The sequence below is a fragment of the Dendropsophus ebraccatus genome, chromosome 1 (assembly GCF_027789765.1).
Source record: "Dendropsophus ebraccatus isolate aDenEbr1 chromosome 1, aDenEbr1.pat, whole genome shotgun sequence".
Taxonomy (NCBI): Eukaryota; Metazoa; Chordata; class Amphibia; order Anura; family Hylidae; genus Dendropsophus; species Dendropsophus ebraccatus.
In genome coordinates, this window is record NC_091454.1 from 45369677 (window position 1) to 45391814 (window position 22138).

Genomic DNA, 22138 nt, shown 5'->3' on the forward strand with positions numbered 1-22138 from the left:
GTGCTAGAGTTCTTAGAAGGGGAGGAGGGAAAAACTAAAGCACTAAGATCAAAATTTGCGCGGTCCACTGGATCATTTTGGGCCTGGTCCTCAAAGGGTTAATTATAAAAAAAAAAAAAAAAACTCTTAAACCATGACCATTAACCCTTTAAAGTGCAGTATGATTTGCCTTGTGTTATATTGCTGTGTGTGGATCATCCTCAATAATCATCATCATCATTCATTGAAACTGGTACAACAAATCTCAGCTCAGGATTATTTTACCAGAGCTGAAAGCTAAGCTGTGACTGGTTATGTCAGTATCTATTTTATACTCTTTGAAAGGGGTACTTCACTTAATAAAATTTAACACTGTTCAATCCCCACCCATAATCCAAGCTTGTTTGTAATAGGTTTCTATTACTTGAATTGTACAGTTTGTCTGCAGCATGTCCCGACTGCTGAAAATCCTCACTTCCTGGTCCACATTGTCTCGGCTTCTCTGTCCTCCCCTCCCTCTTGAGACCAAAGTCACATGAACTCTGTCTCTTCTGATGCAAGGCAAGCTGTAACACCTCTCTCTAACATCTAATCCCGCCCACCACTGACATCACACTAATCAGTGAGCACAAGGCCAAGGGGCAGCGAAACAACAGAACAGCAGCCTCCAGAGCTGTATAGGGAAAAAGAAACAGTTGTGTAATCTCTCTCTGAATAAATCCTTTTAAACTTCACTACAGTGGAGCCTACTTATCTTCAAGTGGTGTGCTATAAAGAGGATATGCTTAAAGGCACCCCCTCCAATTCCCTCAGAATCTAAAAGAACTTACAGTACCCCACACTGCCATACCATTTTTTAAAAAGTGGCTGCGGATAACGAATAGATTGATAGATATTTTGTTTACAGTGTAAAACAGAAGCAGATTGAGCCAGTGATGGGCAGATACTTGGCAGTTGGCTCTGATGTGCAATGCATGCTGGAAAATGTAGTTTCCTGGCTGGTGCCATCTTGGATATAGGTCGACTTTTAGAAAAACTCATAGCTCAGGAATGGCGGCAACTAGAAAGACGAGATATAGCTCAAAATACTCAAGGGGACTTGCTGAGTAAGACCAGCTAGATTTGGGAGCATTTCATTTTTTAGCTCTTGGGTGGAATACCCCTTTAATAAAAATGGGTCTAAGAGTCCTATTAGACCAGGCTGGGTTCACACTGAATTTTTGCAATCTGTTTTTTTAACCAGTTTTTTTGCAAAAAAAAAAAAAAACACACGGATGGAAAAACAAACAAACATGCATTTGTGTGCATCTGTTTTGATTTGTTTTTCCATTGACTACCATTATAAAAAAAAAAAAAAAATGCTACTTTGGTGTCCGTTTAAAAAAAAGGGATCCGTTTCAATCCTTTTGATCCACGGTCAGTCATTAATAGTGAGGACCTGGCTGTTATCCCACGATATGAAGAGAGTTCAGCTCCTGAGCTCACTTCATAGTGCCGCCAGACCCAATGGCGTACCAGTACATCAGGGGGCCTTAAGGGGTTAATGACTAATAAAACAAATTTTATTCAAAAGTTTCTTCTCATACCACATCACACTTACTGTTTGCACTAGTTCAATGTACAATGCCTCTTCTTGTGACTAATGTAGCTCACAATTTATTTGGCTTTAGTCTAATAAGCCAAAAGGAACATAACCGTTATTTGTAGCAATGGAGGGGAGAAAAGATTTGAAAACACTCAAACATTATAAACATTATGTACTATATAACTGTAATAGGCACCTAGTTCCAATCCAGGACAAAAGAACAAACCACTTGATGATCAGTCAGACTGTAACTACTCCAGCATCCCCTGCACACAGCTATTTATAGGATCCTCCTTTCATGTGGTAAAGTGATGTGGATTTTATAAGAGTAAGCTTAATGGGCTTCATATGGTTCACAGTCAAAGAATAACTCATCTCTGTGAGAAAAAAAAATGTTGTGGTGGATGAACTGTTAGCAAAACACTATTGTCCTTCAGATGTGAAGGCAGAAACTATAAAGCTTTAGTCTTTTTTATCTTTTCACAGCCCTGGTGTCACATGGTCACTGTGTGCCATGGGAAGCTCTGATGCTGACGCGCACCCGCATCAGAGCTCTGCGGCCGGAAAGATCATCCGGCCAGTACTTAAGTACCGGCCGAGATGATCCGGCCAGAGACCGGCTGTTCCGTGACCCGGCCGGTCTCTTACGACGTGTGAACATAGCCTAAAAATAAATAAAAGTGTCATGTATGGCTTCCCAGAGAACATTTGCCATTTTAATGTGTGCCACATCCATGAATCTTTGACTCAAGCATGCCAAAAGGCAAAAAGTGGTCCAGACAGCAAGTATTTTCATGCCTCCAACTGCACCATGGGAAGAGTCACAAATTTAACACAAAAGCATTGTTAAAGGAGAAGTCCGGTAAAATTTTTTATTAAGGTATTGTATTGCCCCCAAAGGTTATGCAAATCACCAATGTACACTTATTATTGGAAAGGATTATAAAGTGCTTTTTTCCCTGCACTTACTACTGCATCAAGGCTTCACTTCCTGGATAAAATGGTGATGTCACGACCAGACTCCCAGAGCTGTGCTGGCTGTGGCTGCTGGAGAGGATGATGGCAGAGGGACAGTGAGGGACACAGGACACTGAGCATCCCTCCGCCATCATCTTCTCCAGCAGCCACAGCCCGCACAGCTCTGTGAGTCGGGTCGTGACATCACCATTTTATCCAGGAAGTGAAGCCTTGATGCAGTAGTAAGTGCAGGGAAAAAAGCACTTTTGTAAGCATTTCCCGTAATAAGTGTATATTAGTGATTTGTATAACTTTTGGGGGGGCAATACAATACTTAAATAATAATTTTCGCTGGACTTCTCCTTTAAGGAAACCAGAACTGTACTTACAGTAGCTGAAAATATTCTTGACCACTACACTATGATACTTGGATATTTTTAAGCCTTTAGGATAATTGTTAAACTTGTACGGCTTGTGGACCCATCTCAGCTACTACAGTTCTACTTGTAGGGCCCGTCAACTTATAAAGTTTTCCAAATACATTAATTTGAGTGTCAGTGTGTTAATTAGATTTGTTCTAAGGTGCCCAGTAGGCCAATCTAAAGGCATGGTTTCATCTGAGTTAATCAGTGGAATTAGTGTATACCTGTAGTGCATAGTTGGAGGGGTTCTGTATACCTACAGTGTATAGTTTTTAGGGGTCTCGCATATCTGTAGTATATATATATCTGTATACCTGTAGTGTGTAGTTGGGGGGGGGGGCTGTATTACATTAGTGTATAGTTGATGGAGGTCCTGTATACCAGTAGTGTATAGTTTGGGGGGGGCTGTATACCTGTACTGTATAGTTTGGGAAGTCCTGTATACCTGCAGTGTATAGTTGGTGAAAGTCTTGTATACCTGTACTGTATAGTTCGGGGGTCCTGTAGTATATAGTTGGTGCTGTATACCTGTAATGTATAGTTGGTGGATGTCTTGTATATCTGTAGTATATAGTTCGGGAGTCCTGTATAACTGTAGTGTAAAGTATGGCAGTGTTATTCAGTCACAGTGTGTCTGTATTGGTCAGGTCTGGTATGGCGGTGTTCTCCAGTCACAGTGTGGCGGTATTGTTCAGGTCTGGTATAGTAGTATTATCCAGTCACAGTATGGAGGTATTGGTCAGGTCTGGTGTGGTGGTGTTATCCAGTCATAGTATGGCGGTAGTTGTCAGGTCTGGTATGGCAGTGTTATCCAGTCACAGTATGGCGGTATTGGTTAGGTCTGGTATGACAGTGTTATCCAGTCACAGTTTGGTGTATTGGCCAGGTCTGATATGGCGGTGTTAAATGTGACGTCTGGAGCTATTATCTACCAATCTACCTATCCTGATGCTAATTAGTGAGTGAGGATGGGCCAGCTTCAGGTTTAGTGCTTAGGGCAGCAGCAGCTGGTAATACTGCCCTGTATACCTGTACTGTATAGATGGAGTAGGGGGTCTACCAGTTATTTCTGTGGATCTGTTGTGAGGCAGCTGCCCTAGCAACCATTCAGATTTCAGCTCTCTATGAAAATGAAAGTAGTAATCCTATTCGTTGCTAGGGCTCCCAACTGCCGTTTTTGCTGGAAAGATGCAGCTAATTATAACACCCGTGTGTGCAGTGTGGAAATTTTCCCATTCATCTCTATGGGGCACAGCTCTTCCCCCTCCCCCTCTGTACAACTGGCGGGGACGGGACCTTCGCTCTAACCTTCCCGGGCACCCAATGTATCTGTGTGCCAAATTTGGGGTCAAACGGTTCAGGCGTTTGGAAGTCTATACGGTACAGACAGACTTTTCATTTTTATTATATAGATACACACACACACACACAGCATGTATATTTATTACATATTTAAATATATTATAAACACTATGGGGGACATTTAGCAATGTTCTGGCAGGAGCATACACCAGATTTGCCCCTTCTCCCTGTTGTAGAACTTTAGTATACTAAAGGACTAAATAAAGTTCTGGAGGGAAGTGTTTTTAGTAAAACTGAACTCAAGAACAAGAGAACCCAGTGAGAGGTTAGTTGGTGGAAAGATTAGAGGCAACGTGAGAAAAAATTACTTAACGATTAGTAGATGCTTGGAACAAACTTCAAGGAGATGTGGTAGGTAAATCTAAAACAGAATTTTAACATGCCTAGAATAAACATACAGTGGTACCTTGGTTTAAGAGCGTTTTTGTTTAAGAGCTCACAGTTTTTCAAACTTGTGACTTGGTTTAAAAGCATTGCTTTGGTTTAAGAGCTCCCTGTATTGGGTGGGAGCGCGAGTGGGGAAGGGACATTGCCTGCACAGGTTGGTCTACAGCACTGTACTCTGACCAAGTAATACTCCCTCACCTTCTAAATCATAGCAAATCCACTTCAAGCTGGGGCTCACATCAGGGGACAGGACTGTGGAGGTAATCTCTTCATAGCTGTAACCCCTCTCTACCCAAACAGAGAGCACTGCTATACTGTGCCCACATATGTCCCGCTCATTCCTACATACTCCCCGCAGTCTCTGTCCGCCCTTGTGTTTCCCATCCTCTCCATTACTGTACAGTAACTTATAAGATAACATATTCTGCTGTTTCTGAATATTTGTTTCATTAGTTTTACATGTTATTCAGAATAATAAATATTTATTTTTGGGGTGTGGAACCAAATGTCTGCATTTCTATGATTTCTTATGGGAAAATTTTCTTTGGTTTAAGAGTGGATTTGGTTTACCAGCATGGCCCCGGAACAAATTATGCTCGTAATCCAAGGAACCACTGTATATCTATCCTTAGATAATAAGGAGGGGAATCCTAAAAGGGGGGACTAGATGGACCCAGTGGTCTTTTTCTGCCGACAATAATCGATGTTTCTATGAGATAGTAATGAATCCAACAGAAAGACTTGCTCCATAAAGCAATTTTTTCAGGATGAACTTTCCCAATTGGCAGCCGGAGGTAAGTCAGCGGGTCTCAGATACTGAAGCCAAGGTGGATAAACTTATGACCATGCTGCTAAAACAGAGTCAATGGAGCTTAATAGTGGCATTTTGTCTCAGATGCCTCCATCAATCCGGCTATATGTGGATGAAACACTGACTACCCTGGACTACAGGCGCTTATTAAGACTCAATGCTTTCTTTGCAACGCGAGCAGATTAACATGATCATGGCGCAAAAATTGAAACCCCAAACTGCGCTGTAGATTAAAAAAAATAAAAAAGTTATAAGAAGTCACAATATATATAAGAATTAAAAAAAAAATAAAATGAGATATATATATATATATATATATATATATATATATATATATATATATATACACATATACACATACACTAGGGTTGTCACGATATCAGAATTTTCAGTTCGACATTTTTTATTTATTTATTTTGTTTTTATACAATACCATTTCGATACTTTTGAAAAAAAGCGCTTAAAATACAAACATAATGACATCTACCCCCTCACCCACACTGTGGGTATGATGCCCCCATGCACCACATTTTTATTTATGTGACTTTTTGATCACTTTTTATGGTTCGGACAATTCCGCATGCAATGATGCCAAATGTTTATTTTTTGACTTGAATAGAAGGGAAAAGCGGGGATTATTAGAACTTTTATTCTGAATTTTTTTAATTGTCATCTGCCTCATAGGGGTTTTCGCCTTCCCCTGGATTAGCACAGTAGAGTTTCCCTAGGTTGAACCTGATGGACTCTTGTCTTCTTTCAACCTTATTAACTATGTTACTATGTAATTTTTAAAAACACTTTTTAATTGCCCTGTACCTCCCAGCATACCTTCTTGTGCACTACAACTCCTAGCATACCTCCTTGTCCACAAAGATGTATGCTGGAAGTTGTAGTGCACAAAGAGGTATGCTGGGAGTTGTTGTTGTGTTGGGAGGCTGCTGCTGCACAACTACAACTCCCAACATATTTCCTTGTGTGTTACAACTCCCAGCATAGCTTCTTGTGCACTACAACCTTCAGCATAACTCCTTGTAAACAAGGAGGTATGCTGGGAGTTGTAGTGCACAAGAAGGTATGCTGGGAGTTGTAGTGGACAAGGAGATATGCTGGGAGTTGTAGTGTCGGGAGGCTGCTGCTGCACAACTACAACTCCCAACATATCTCCTTGTGCAGTAGAACCCCCAGCATACCTTCTTGTGCAAAGCGGTATGGTGAGAGTTGTAGTGCACAAGGAGATATGCTGGGAGTTGTAGTTGTGGAGCAGCAGCCTCCCGATCCCAGCATACCTCTGTGCACTACAACTCCCAGCATACCTTCTTGTGCACAAGCAGGTATGCTGGGAGGGGACTGGCCGGTGTGAGGGACCGGAAAGTGCAGCGGCGGGTCCCGGGGGAGGGAGGGGAGGGGTGGATGAAGGGCTGGACTGGCAGGTGCAGGGGGCTGACAGAATGGGGGGCAGGACTGGAAGCACGCAGTGGCGGCGGGGAAATGGTTAAATGACTGCCGCCCGTAATATCCCGGGCCGCAGTCATTGGCAGTGGGGGCCGCTCCATATGCAGCAGACTCCTGCTGCATATGGAGCGGCTCTGGAGGGGTTAAATGCCGCTGTCAGTTGTGACTACCGTGTAAAACAGCCGGCACTAGCGATCGCTATGTGCCGGCTTTTTGAATTTGGCGCCGCTGGGAAATCCGTGCCTGGGCGGAGGAGGTGGCACCAGGGGGCGGCACAAAGAGAACAAGGCTGGCGCTCAGCTAGCCGCCTGCCGTGTTCTCTGCGCTGTACTTTATATTAAGCTGCGTTATTATGCAGCTTAACATAAAAAGTATTGATACCAGGAAATCCTGGTACCAAACCATTTTTCTGCACGAAATATCGATAGTCGTATCGATATTTCGGTGCATCATGCAACACTAATATATACACACATAACAAAAGCTATGTATTCAGACTGACCTACAGAATAAGAGGACACCGGTTTTACCATAAAGTGCATTACATAGACTTCGTCATTTCATGGTAGACTGAACAGTGCTATTACAAAGTACACTTGTTCTTGAAAAAAAACAAGTCAAGTTATGGCTCTTAGAAAGCGAGGAGGAAAAAAACAAACAAAAATGAAAAATGACCTTCCTTTCCAGTCTTATGTCATATATTCTACCCGCAAAGTCTGAATCCTTACCCCGGGTTTACTATGTCATATTATCCCACAAACAATTGAGTGATAAATTCCACCTCCCACCAACCCATAAATTACAATATTTACAACTCGGTGTGCAAGATCACTTTATCCAGGCAGGATACGTGGTGTACTCTGGTGTCCGGCGCTGAGCGGGTTTTCCAAAAATTTTCAAGGAGATGATGGAGTCGTAGTATTAAAATCTTAAACTACTTTATTGCATGACGTAAAATAAAATACGTTTCGAGGAACATGCCTCTTCATCAGATAATTGAAACCATATGGACAAGCTCTCTATTTATAATGGGCCGGGGCGGGAGATTCAACATTCAAATTTCCCGGGCGGGACTGTCATTGGCTGTGCTCTCATCTTCAGTCTACTTTCATTGTTTACTCAAAACATTGTAATGTTCTTGGGAAATACGTGCTTGTACTTAATCATAAATGAATATATAAAAATACATGAAATAAATACATAAAAATATAAAAAATACAAACTGACATTTTACTGTGTATATACATACACCAACACTTGTTGGCTTTTGATATGTGTCTAATTCTAACTCTAAATCCTTTACCTGGAGTGAACCTGCTGGGTGGTGAGCCGGCAGATGTCCCGACCCCGGCAGCCGGCATCCCATGTTCAAATCCCCAGCCAGACAGATTCCAGTCGAACAGTTTAGAGTGTTTTCTGCACACAATATTATGCTAGAGACTGGTCGGGAATAGATTCAAAGGATATTAAATAATAAAATGAAATGAATAATAAAATGAAAATATATTCTTCGCGGACGCAGGTAGGTGTTCCACTGTATATAAAAAAAAAAAACAAAAAAAAAAAAACAACATATTGTTATGAAGTTTGGTTACTCAATCATTCAATACGGACAGAGTGAACTCCACCAAACCTAAAACATACACTAAAACATATTTCAACAGTTCCAAAAGAGGACCTCAATCTGGACTCAAAAACCCACCACCGGCCCCCAATAGAACTAACTCCAGGAGGGAGAAGAATCCTGATCCTCCCGCTACCTCTTCCATTCAATGTAGCAATCACTTGCCCATCAACTCCCCAGGATACAGCACGCCAACGAGAACTCCCAAACAATCCCTTAACGATCTAAAAGAGATCAGAAAGAACATAGACAGAATAAAAGCCAAGTACAGAGAATCAAACATCCTCCAATACTCACCCCAGCCAAGCAACATTGGCCAGAAAGGAAAAGGTCCACCGATTAACGCGTATGAAAACACACCACTGAAAGAACCAGGGGATTCCTTTTTTACAGTACACTTTAGTCCTATTAGCTCACCCATTTTGCCAGAACAAGAAGGTAACACAGCTTTTGGAACCAACAATATCATTATTGATAATACAGCTCACAATAGTAAGGCCACTGTACCCTTTTTGCAACCTGGAATTTATAGGAATACCACCACAGGAAATCTCACTGAAGAAACTGCAACAGAAACGCCTTTTTTGGAATTAGGCCCGAACCCAAGGACCAAAGAGAAGGAAAAAGGGAAACATCTCATTACCAACTTCTTCCCCCTAAGGACATCTCAGAAACACAAAAGAAAAAATCGAGACGAGGAAGAAGAGGAGGACTCGAGAATAGAAAAATCAGAAGAAGACATACACAACAACAAAAAAGAAAAGAAACAACACTACTAAGAACAACTACTAATGAAAGCAATGACCAAACTAACCAAAACATAAAAATTTTCAATTTATCGACGCATATTTTGAACACAAATGAACTATCCCTACTGCAGAAGGGACTGTCATTCTGTCCACAAAACCAGACAAAGAATTTTGATGTGTACTTAGACCTACACAAATTCATAAGAAAACTGACGTTACAGAGACACTTTTCGCTTCCGTCCAATCAGAACAGAATGCCGTCGAAAAACGGAATCCATGACAATCCAGTTAAAGGTAAACACCCTAAACTGCAGACCAAATCCAGATTCTATCCAGTGGAAAGTCAAGGACCCTCCATTAAAACATTTTTGGATGCAGTCTCAGAAGACATAAATTGTTTAATACCCACAAAAAAGTGCACAAAGAAAGAAGGAAGACTTAGTAAGGGGGAACGCCAGGCTCTCAAAACATTTAGATCTAATAAGGAACTCGTAATCAGACCAGCAGATAAAGGAGGGGGAATCGTGATACAGAATTACCACGATTACCACACGGAAGCACTAAGGAACCTCCAAGATCTGGAATATTATAAGGTCATGGAAACAGATCCTTTCCCTGAATTGCAACAAAAGGTAACCAGATTAATTGAAGATGCCCTGACCAGGGAAATAATCACCAAGGAGGAAAAGAAATTCATGCTAATCCGGAATCCCTCCAGACCATTCTACTATCATCTTCCTAAGATTCATAAATCAGAAACCAATCCACCAGGAAGACCCATTATTTCGGGCATAAATAGCTCCCTATGCAATATATCCCAATATCTTGATCTATTACTACAGGAATATGTGCTAGACCTGGATTCCTATTTAAAAAATTCAGATTCATTGATAAGCCTTCTAAAAAATGAAACATGGTCTAACGAGACCATTATGCTAACAATGGACGTCTCTGCACTCTATACCAATATCAAGCATAACATAGGACTAGAATGTATTGACAGCTTCCTACTACAAGATACAAAAATACCCGAAGACCAAAGAAATTTCCTAATGAATTGTCTGAAATATACATTGGAGAACAACTTTTTCGAATATAATGGCACAATTTACCATCAAATATGCGGGACAGCCATGGGGACTAGAGTGGCACCGGCATATGCAAACTTATTCATGGGCAGGTTTGAAGAGAAATTCATCAAAACACACGCCTTATACCATAAAAATGTAAGACTATACAAACGTTACATAGATGACCTCTTCCTTTTATGGGAGGGGGAAAGTGGAGAAATCAATAAGTTTGTAAGTGACATCAACCAGAACAAGTGGGGAATAACACTCGTACCACATCATTCCAAAGCACAGATAGAATTCCTAGATCTACTAATTTACCATGATCAACATAAATTTCTCACAGCCACTTACTTCAAGCCCGTTGATTCTAACAGCTACCTTCCTTTTGATAGTAGTCACTCCAAAAAATGGAAAGTGAACATTCCCTTCGGACAGTTCAGAAGAGTGAGGAAGAATTGCACACTAGAGAGTAAATATAATGAACAGGCGACCATCATCCACAAGAGATTTAAATCAAAAGGTTTCCCAGAAGAATTAATTAGTGAAGCAAAACTAAGGGCTGGAGCCCTTACACAGGACGAATGCTTGAAAGAAAAAGAAAAAGAAAAACCAGAAGAAAAAGAACAAACCCAATCCTCAAATTTCATTACCACGTATACCACTGATCACAATAAATTAAGACGGATACTAAAAAAACACTGGTACATTCTAAAATTGGACCCGTTCATAAGAGACATCCTACCCGATAAACCAAGGATCATTTACCGTAGGGCACCCAACCTAAAAAGTCTGATAGCTCCTAGTAGACTGCGCAAACACACGAAAGGATTGAGTGAAACCACCAACCCGTCTAAGGGAATCCATAAATGTGGAAAGTCCAGATGTCTATGCTGCCTCTCCTTAAAAATCGGAATGACAGAGTTTAGCAGCAGGGAGGGCGAAAAATTTCCTATTAAATTTTCCCTCACATGCACTTCCAGTTATGTTGTATATGTGATAGAATGCCCATGTTCATATCAGTATGTCGGGCGCACGACACAGCCATTACACCTAAGATTAAATGGCCATAGACTGAATATCAGAAGAGGCTTCCAAAAACACGGATTGTCCAGACACTTCTATGAAAAACATGACTGCGACTTCAGAAAATTGATAATCTATCCCATTGATCACATACCTATACATGTGAACAATAGATTGGGTAATTTAATTAGAAAAGAGATGTATTGGATATATCGCTTGAATACACTCCAACCCCGAGGATTAAACGAGATCACAGAAATGATTGAGTAACCAAACTTCATAACAATATGTTGTTTTTTTTTTTTGTTTTTTTTTTATATACAGTGGAACACCTACCTGCGTCCGCGAAGAATATATTTTCATTTTATTATTCATTTCATTTTATTATTTAATATCCTTTGAATCTATTCCCGACCAGTCTCTAGCATAATATTGTGTGCAGAAAACACTCTAAACTGTTCGACTGGAATCTGTCTGGCTGGGGATTTGAACATGGGATGCCGGCTGCCGGGGTCGGGACATCTGCCGGCTCACCACCCAGCAGGTTCACTCCAGGTAAAGGATTTAGAGTTAGAATTAGACACATATCAAAAGCCAACAAGTGTTGGTGTATGTATATACACAGTAAAATGTCAGTTTGTATTTTTTATGTTTTTATGTATTTATTTCATGTATTTTTATATATTCATTTATGATTAAGTACAAGCACGTATTTCCCAAGAACATTACAATGTTTTGAGTAAACAATGAAAGTAGACTGAAGATGAGAGCACAGCCAATGACAGTCCCGCCCGGGAAATTTGAATGTTGAATCTCCCGCCCCGGCCCATTATAAATAGAGAGCTTGTCCATATGGTTTCAATTATCTGATGAAGAGGCATGTTCCTCGAAACGTATTTTATTTTACGTCATGCAATAAAGTAGTTTAAGATTTTAATACTACGACTCCATCATCTCCTTGAAAATTTTTGGAAAACCCGCTCAGCGCCGGACACCAGAGTACACCACGTATCCTGCCTGGATAAAGTGATCTTGCACACCGATTTCTTCTACCGACCCAGTCGGACCCCTGGTGGGCAGCGAGCGTTTAAAGCATCTGGCGGTGTCGGGCTCGTAGCACGACACGCAAAGGTGAGCAATATTCTATCACTCACTACTACACCAACCTACCCTGCAGAATTACACTATGTGCGCCGTGCGCTGTATTCCCCTTTCTCTTTCCAATATTTACAACTCATATCTTCATGTACACCCATAGTATGTGACTTTTCCAATATGGAAAAAAATGGGGAACTTCGATAAGCTAATGGGTACCAGGGACAGGTTTGACTCATTGTCAGATATCTATAAATTCTTTTATAAGGTAGCTTCACACATACATGATCCACAGCATCAAACCTGCTGCAGATCTAGAGTGTTTCCCCAGAGCACATTGGACACTATTTTGATTGGGATAACATAATAAACGTAAGGGATGCCACGACTAGACCGAGGTGCAGTCTACACATGGTGAGGCAGTCTATAATCAGTGAAAACTGAAGGGAGATGCACTTTAACCCCTTAAGGACCCATGACGTACCAGTATGCCAGTGAGTCCAGCAGCGCTATGAAGTAAGCTCAGGAGCTGAGCTCACTTTATAGCGCATCGGCACCAGCTGCCAACAACCACCAGGTGCTCACTGTTAATGACTCGCTTCGCGATTGCAGCGGCCCGCCATTAAACCCAGGCAGGCACTTCCAACAGTGCATTACGTAAACATGGAACCCCCCCTGCCCAAAATTTGCCCCCCAATTTTACCCCATAAATTATATTTTGGGGGTTCCATCATACATGGTATGTTAGTTCGAAAGGCGCCCTTACATTGCAAGGAGGAAAAAATTTACGCAAAATTTAAAATTTTACATATTGGTCAAAGCAAGTTATTATGGGTTTTGAGCAGTTTTGGTCCTTTTTCTGCTCTCTCTCACACCCTTTGAATGCAAAAAAAGGAACTAAACCCAGTTCTTTCCGACACTGCTCCTTTCTCCTAGCGCCCACCCTACATGTCGGCATCACGTGTCCTCCGTCTCTTCAATGGACGGGGTTAGCGATTATAACCCTGCCCACTGAAGAAAGGGAGGACACCAGACATCACCTTCAGTGTGCCTGCCTCCAGTAAGCTGAACTTTGTCTCCCTAGCCCTGCCGTGCTCTCCCCCTGCAGCTCCCTTCTTGTGTGGCTTCTTTCCCATGCAGCTTTTTTCCTGTGAGTCTCTCTTCTCCTGCAGCTCCCTGTATGCCTCTCTCCCCTGGCGGCTTCCTCCCTATGCAGTTCTCTCCCCCTGCAGCTCCCTCCCAGTGTGGCTCTTTCCCCCTGCAGCTTCCTCCCCGTGCATCTCTCTACCCAGAGTGCCCTCTCTATGCATGTTTTTCCCCGTGCAGTTCTCTCCCTGTGCAGCTCCCTCCCTGTATGGCTTCTTCCCCCTGTGCGAATCCCTCCATGTGCGGTTCTCTCCCTGGCGATTCCTGTCCACTATTGGCCTAATTCCATGACTGACTCCTCTTTAACCCCATCACGACTAAAGGTCATTAATGCAAGGATGTTCAGGTCAAATTAAGCAGTGTTTATTATGCATCGAGCCCCTGGCGGCGGCCATCAGAAATAACCTGGACATTCAGGGAGTAAACGTTAGGGGCAAGGAATTCTGAATCATGCTATTCGCTGATGATGTGTTATTGAAATTAACTAATCTTCACATATCATTACCTGTACTGCATGATCTATTGAATTTCTATGGGGTATTGTCGGGCTATAAGGTGAACACGACCAAAACTGAGGCCTTGCCTTTGAATATCCCTAGCGATGTTTATCAACGTCTCACAACAAACTTTAAATTCCGGTGGTCCTCCTTTTCTATCCGCTATTTAGGCATCCGTCTGACCCCCACTTACACTTCATTATACTCCACTAACTACCTCCCATTGTTTAACGAAATAAGGACCCTTCTAACGAAATGGAAAGATTGCTACATCTCCCTCCTGGGCCGCATCGCATCGGTCAAGATGACCATCCTACCGAAGCTGCTTTACTACTTTGAGACCCTGCCGGTGAGAATCCCCAGATCTGTCCTTAAATCACTCCAGACGGCAATTTTTAGGTTTATCTGGAGTGGTAAGAGGCACAGGATTCCCAGTTTGGTCATGATGAGTAGCAAAGCACAGGGAGGTTTGGCCACCCCGAACATCCTCTACTATTACTGGGCCGCGCACCTACGTCATGTCTCCTCTTGGTCACAGTACCATGCTTATAAAAAATGGACTGAGATTGAGAAACGTTGGCTAGCTCCTGTACATCCTAATTCCCTGCTATGGCACACCTTCCCCCCTTCTCCGCCACTGGGCCCTCTCCTGGGTCCTATAGTGTTCACGTTTGGTCCTCCTGTGATCCCACTTTCCACCTCACCTCTTTGGCCTCTCCATTAATCTCTTTCTTGCATCATCCATCCTTCCCTCCAGGTCTAGAGTCTGCGGTGGTGCAGATATGGGGGAGCAGAAAATTGTTCCAGTTTGCAGATATTGTGAACCCTATAACCCGAAAACTCCTGTCTTTTGAGGAGCTAGTTGATAAATACAATCTCTCTCGCTCAGAAAGGTACACTTATCTGCAACTGAACCACTATATGCATACAACTTAGGGGTCCCTTACAGTTTCTAAACCTACCATGTTTGAGCAACTGATGCGTAGAGGCCCTTCTACCAAAGGCCTAATATCAGATATTTACAGGATCTTACACTCCCCTGCAGATGACTCCCCAATTAGGCACACATATGACTAAATGGGAAGCTGCCCTCACTAAAGATATATCCCCAGAATGCTGGCAAATTATATGGGACAGAGCTGCCAGGTCATCCATTTACACGACCTACAAAGAAACCCAATATAAAATACTTATGCAATGGTATCACACCCCAGAGCTCCTACACAAGCTGAATAACACTATATCCCCGCTGTGTTCGAGATGCCTTGGGGACGTTGGGTCCTTGTATCACATCTTTTGGCGCTGTCCAGTTATTAGACCTTACTGGAACACGGTTTGCACTCTAGCCTCGGCGGTCTTGCAAAAATCGGTCCCCTGTGACCCTATGGTGTGTCTCCTCAATCTCACCCCCAAAACTCTGGGTAAGCATTCCACCAGACTACTGATACAGATATTGGTGGAAGCAAAAACGCTCGTGGCTCGGCACTGGAGACAGATGGCACCCCCTTCCTGAATGGACTTAGTTGCTAGGATCAAAGAGATGAGGTCGTCTTACTGCATCCCTCAATAACAGGTTAGGAAAGTTTGATAGAATTTGGGCTCCTTGGGATGCGTATTCATCTCCGCAAGAAACTCCGGCTTAGGTACCTGTTTTATTTCCCCCTACCCCCCGCCCCCCCCCCTTGTTAGTTTGTCCTGTCTTTCCTGTCTAGTTGTGTTTGATTGGTATTGCTCTCACCACTCCCGTAGGTAGTCTCCCGGTTGGGTTAATTATGATAATTATTTTCTTTAGCCTGATGTTCCCTTGCCATCAATTTCTTTATCTCATGGCATTAATATCTGTATACTATTGTCTAGTCTCCACGTCATAATGTGTAATGTTGACAACATTATGCAATGTATTTGTTTCTTTTTCCCTTGCGTGGGACCTGCTTTCCTCCCTTCTCTTTTTTACATGTACGTCTTCGTTATTGTTATAAAACTTTAATTATAATTACACTTATAAAAAAAAAAAAAATTATATATTAAAGCAGTGTTCCTCCTCGCCTTCTAAAAGCCATAATGCTTTTATTTTTCCACCTACAGGGCTGATTGGGGCATAGTTTTTTGGACCATTATCTATAGTTTTTATTGGTATCATTTTGGCATAAAAGAAAAATTTCTGATTATTATTATTATTATTAATAACAAAAAAGGTATCCTGGTGTTTTTTTTTTCTCTTTTCGTTCACGCCATTCACCGTGCAGGAACAAATATTTATATTTTAACAGATCAGGACCTGCACGCTATGATATATGCTTAAGCTGGTCTGAAAGGTACAGTATATAGGTCACTCAAAGCGTTGGCACCAAAGTCGCTCCTTAAGGGACAGTACCAAAGTTGCTCTTAAAGGGAGGGTATCAAGGGTTAAAGTTTCTCTTAAAGGGAAGTCACTGTTGAAGGGGCGCTCTTTTCAAGCACTATGTATTTCCCTGGAAATGCAAATCTAGTTTCAATTGCCCTTTATGATTTCTTCCAGTAAAATTTGAATATCCTTCGGTAGACTTACTAGTGTAGACATAGATCCATTAGAGAAATAGGGATCCGACAGCATAAGGAATGGATAACTGGAATATCCTGAACCTTTAAAGTTGGACTCATCCAGATGTTTAATACCTGTAGGAATAGAAAATACAGCGTCAACTCATTTATAACAACATTAAATCCTTTTTTTCTGACCAACAATTATTTTACTACTTTACTTATTAGAATCTATTCGTATATTGGGGAGACTTATGAAAAACACAAAAAGGGAAGTCAAGCACGCACCTATATCCACCAGTCAGGTTTTAGTCCTCATTTTCTAGGAAGTTAAAGATTAAAGACTCTGTCAGTAGATTTATGCTGTCCTATCTAAGGGTAGCATAAAACAGTGACAGAAGCTGAACAGAATGATGTTTCACTTACATTGTTCTGTGCAGCTGATTCGGAGATATCTTTCTGAACAACATGGACAATAAGTAGTCCTCTCCATTATGAACGTGAGCCCAGTAGTCCTGGATATTCATGAGAAGCAGAAAACTCCACCCACCAGCAGCTATCCATGCTGTGTATAGGCAGTCAACTGTCAATCAGCAGCTGGAGGCAGAGGTGAGGCATGAATCCTATTCTCCTAAATATTAGGAGAACGGCTGAACAAAATGAAGTAATAAACCGATCTGTTCAGCATTCGTCAATAGTTTATGCTGCCCTCATTTAAAGGCAGCATAAAACTAGTGACAGATTTCCTTTAAAGTTGGGACTCGGGGAAAACTGTAGGGGGGGGGGGGGGTTAATGAGGTACTCTAAAATAACTCCACAGAACAATCCTAGCCGTTTCTGGCAGCCTTTGGGCCCTATACTGAAGAAAGTGTCTGTGCAGGGTCCCAATCAGCCAAATAAGACCACCTGCAATCTGATGTTTATCCCCTATATTGTGATTGGTGGATAATGTTTATTTAAATCCGAATACTCTGTTGAAAAATAAGAGTGATAACAAAAGAAATGTATTATCCTAGACAACCTAAATCAACATTATATTCTTTTACCCCTTTTCCCATTGAATGTGAGAAGTTACAGACTTGCCAAACATCTAAGAGTAGTAACTCTTATATTCTTTCATACAATGATTCATATGAGGGCTCCTTTTTGAGAAACAAATAGTTCTTTAATAGAGATGAGCGAACCTGGAGCATGCTCGAGTCCATCCAAACCCGATAGTTCGCCATTTGATTAGCTGGGGCTGCTGAAGTTGGATAAATCTCTAAGGTTGTCTGAAAACATGGATACAGCCAATGACTATATCCTTGTTTTCCAGATAGCCTTATGGCTTTATCCAACGTCAGCAGCCACCGCTAATCAAATGCCGAACGATCGGGTTCGGATAGACTCTAGCATGCTCGAGGTTCGCTTATCTCTATTCTTTAAAAAAGAACTTCATTGTATCATAAAACGTACTGTAAAACAGAAAAGTATAATATTTCTAGGCCAAAATTGGGGAACAAAAACACAACAAATTATCTTTATTCTGAAGGTCAGCACTAGAGATGGTCCGAACCTGCCGAGGTTCGGGTTCGTACGAACCTGAACTCTCGGCAATGATTCCCGGTGTCTTCCACCTCCGTGGAGAGGGTTGATACAGCCGGAGGACCACCTGGAAAACTGGGATACAGCCCATGGCTGACGAACCCGAACCTCGGCAGTTCGGACCATCCCTAGTAAGCACCATTACAACGATTCCCAATTTATCTACTTTTTAATCTTTCATACCAACTTTTAAAAATAAAAGTGGAAAAAAAAAGAAAAAAAAAAAAAACAACATTGTTTTGAATCCCTATATTTTAATTTCCTTGTAATTTTTTCATCTACAGAGAAGTACAATGGCTTTTTTTTCAGGTTTTGATTGAGGTAATAGTTAATAGTTGATAGATAACATGACAAAAAAAAATCATCAATTTTGTCCTTAGGGTTCCCCCCCCCCAGTTAACCTCAAATCACTGAAAGTTTAAAAGCTATATTTAGGACAATAACTGCATCAACTGACAAACGGACCCCAGGACAGATCTTGGATTAAAAGCAGCTATCTGAGGGTACAAGCAGTTTGGGGGGGGGGGGGGGGGGGGGGGTCAGATTGTGGGTACAGAGTACAGAGGGAGAATTACTCATAATTAATTTAATTAATCGCCCTAGTGAAGAGATTTTTTTTTTTTTTTTACCTTAAAACACTCCCCCCCCCCCCACACACACACACTTTTTTAATTCCCCATTGGGGACTACAATAGGCGATCATTAGACTGCCTAAATGCACGGTCTATTTACACAGAAAGATTATCTGATGGATTAGATTATCTGCCAAAGATTTGAAGCCAAAGCCAGGAATGGATATGAAGAGTGAAGAAATCCCAGTATTTCCTTTATGACATGATCCCAGTTTATAGTCTGTTCCTGGCTTTGGCTTCAAATAACCTGCGTAAACGGACCCTAATCAATGCTTTGCCACTGCACAGCACGAATCAGTTAGATCAGAGCTCTGCTGTTTAAGGTCTGTATTACACTGCCGAACCCCTGACAGTAAGGGTATGGGCACACTAAAGAAATCACGCAAATAACTTGCAACGGATTCCACCGCTCATCCCCCCACGCTCCCGCCATACTGTCCACCCGTCCCATAAACTACACTGCTTAGGCAGTTTCCACAGTCCACCCAAGAATGAACGTGTCCATTCTTTGAAATCTGCCTGAGCATAGAATGGAGTCTATGGTACGGGCGGACAGTAAAGCAAGAGCGCTGAGTGCGAGTGGCGGAATCCGCAGCAAGCTATCTGCATGATTTCTGTAGTGTGCACACACCCTAAACAAAGCTAGATTGGCACTTGCCTAACAAGCCCATACACAGCTCTATTATAGTGCAGCCCTTGTTTATTTACATAAAAAATGATAGAGTATATACCTACCTATTCTCCATATTTGGTCATTTTTTGGTTATACCTGCCCTGGCTTGTTTTGCACATCTTTTGGTAGTTTTACCACCTTATCATTGTTTACAGTAGTGGGGCATAGTTATCACATCAGATTCATCGGTCAGATATGGTCCTTGCCATTTCTGCTTGTCAGAGAGTCCTGGGGGCTTTTCCCTATATGTAGTGGGGCCCCCTTGATGTATTTTGTGTTGTTTTTTTTTTTTTAGATGTTTTTAACTGTTTATGTGCCAGTGTGATGTTTGTTACTTTGATTTATGTGAAATAAAGATACACATTTTCTTCTTTATTTGTTCAGTGTACACCAGTGTACCAATAAAACGAAAATGGAAGACCTATCATATACAGTATACTAACTGGTAAACTTTTACACTGTCATCTGCTACGCACGAACACACAGAGCGATATGCGGCTGGTGATTTTTAAGCAGGTTTAAACAATTATCGTTTCTACGGCTGATCATTGTTTTGATTACATGTAGCCATAATATGCTGAATCGGCCTAATTCGGGAGATTATCACTCCATGTAATAAGGCCCCAAGTCTACCTAAGCCAGACTCAAATCAGCAGAGACACCGTGGCTGCCACAAAAGGAGTGTATAGTCCTAGAAACCGAACAGTCACTTTCTGCATGCTGCACTCAATACTGATCACGGCATGCAGAGAGTTAAACTACTGCAGGGGGTTAACGCACATACCCGCAGCGGGATGTCAATCCCGCTGCGAGTATGTGCTCTATAGGGATGAATGGGCCTAAATTTCACGCTGCACATGTCACTTCTTACGGCGGATAGTGGAATACACCGACCCATAGAATGGTGTCTATAAAGCTGGCGGAAAGGACCGCGGACAGCCGACAGAATTCCGCGGATATTATCTGCGAGAATTCCTCAGTATGAGTCTACCCTAACAGGGGATTGGGGGGGGGGGGGGATTTTATTTATTTTTAATGTGTATTTTCTCACCATTTTGGCCGGCGTCATACCAAAGGTGTAACTGATCTGCTTCCCAAATGCTGCAACGCAGAAATGGACATACAGTCATGCACAAATTAATAACAGGCTAATTATGTAGTCCCTGCAGTTTTGCTTCAATTGATTTGTCTGGGATCTTAATCAGATTTAAACAACCAAGACAAAACTACAGAGCCCAAAAACGCAACATTCCCACAATTTGGTCCCAGATCGTGGCCCAAACCACGTCCCCATGCGGTTACAGATAGTCGCATGATAATAGCAGTAATTCTGGCAATATAGCACAGCTATTGGTGAAAAAAGGAGGCATAGATCTTCACTCATTCACAATTGCAAACGTGGGAACGTCAACAAAATAAAATTACGCTCAAAGGCTGGGTTCACACTACGTATATTTCAGTCAGTATATTTCAGTCAGTATTGCAACCAAAACCAGGAGTGGATTAAAAACACAGAAAGGATCTGTTCACACAATGTTGAAATTGAGTGGATGGCCGCCATATAACAGTAAATAATTGCCATTATTTCAATATAGCAGCCGTTGTATAAAATAACAGCAAATATTTGCCATTAAATGGCGGCCATCCACTCAATTTCAACATTGTGTGAACAGATCCTTTCTGTGTTTTTAATCCACTCCTGGTTTTGGTTGCAATACTGACTGAAATATACTGTATACTGACTGAAATATACATATACTGACTGAAATATACGTAGTGTGAACGCAGCCTAATTGTGTGAACAAAAAATAACTGAATAAAAACGCAACAAGACTGCAGACATGCTAACCTAGCCTAAGGCTGTGATTCCACATATGCAATAGGACTGCAAACTTAAAGAAAGCCTGTCACCTTGGCAGCCAGGGTGGAGCCCCTTATACTTATCCCCCTCTCGAAGTCCTGGACCCCGTCCCGCTGCTGAGGAATCCCCGTTGGAAGCAGTGTGTGCGCTCAGAGAGGAGTCCGACACCCTTAGAGAACATATCTAGCCAACATATCTAGCAGCACTACATGCAGATCATCAATGTAACAGCAATCCATATAACTAGAGAGGCTTACCATCTAGTTTCCCTTCATCATTTACACATTGTGACACACCAGGATCAGGTTTATAAGACTGGATATCCTCTGATCCATTTTGTATGGACTTACTACATTTACAGAAAATGTGTTATCCAGTGCTACAAAAATATGGACACTTTTGCCCCCCTCTTGTCTCCAGTTCAGGTGTGGTTTCAATTAAGCTCCATCTACTTCAATGGAACAGAGTTTCAAAACCCCACCCACAATGGAGACAAGATTGTGGCAAAAGTGGCCATGTTTTTGTAGCGCTGGATAACCCCTTAAACTATTACATTTGGTAGTTAGACTATTACTGATCATTTATACAGGCAGCTGCTCTTTAAATATCCCAATAAAACATGTGATTATAAATTAAATTATCATTCTTTATCATCTAGTGTCTACACAAGCCTTAAGGCCCTATTACACCAATCGATTTTTGCTTG

The 22138-nt window shown here is 41.8% G+C and overlaps 1 protein-coding gene across 9 annotated transcripts in view; it reads right to left on the reverse strand.

The window, feature by feature from the left end:
• TCF7 (transcription factor 7) overlaps window positions 1-22138 on the reverse strand; it is a 186830-nt gene that overhangs the window by 151536 nt on the left and 13156 nt on the right. For 8 of the 9 annotated variants that reach the window (XM_069970182.1, XM_069970168.1, XM_069970134.1 and 5 more), the window contains exon 3: window positions 16711-16817. The exons of the other annotated variant lie outside the window; for it this stretch is intronic. In XM_069970182.1, coding sequence (XP_069826283.1) covers window positions 16711-16817 — 107 coding nt within the window. The remainder of the gene's footprint in view (window positions 1-16710; window positions 16818-22138) is intronic. 9 annotated transcript variants of the gene reach the window in all.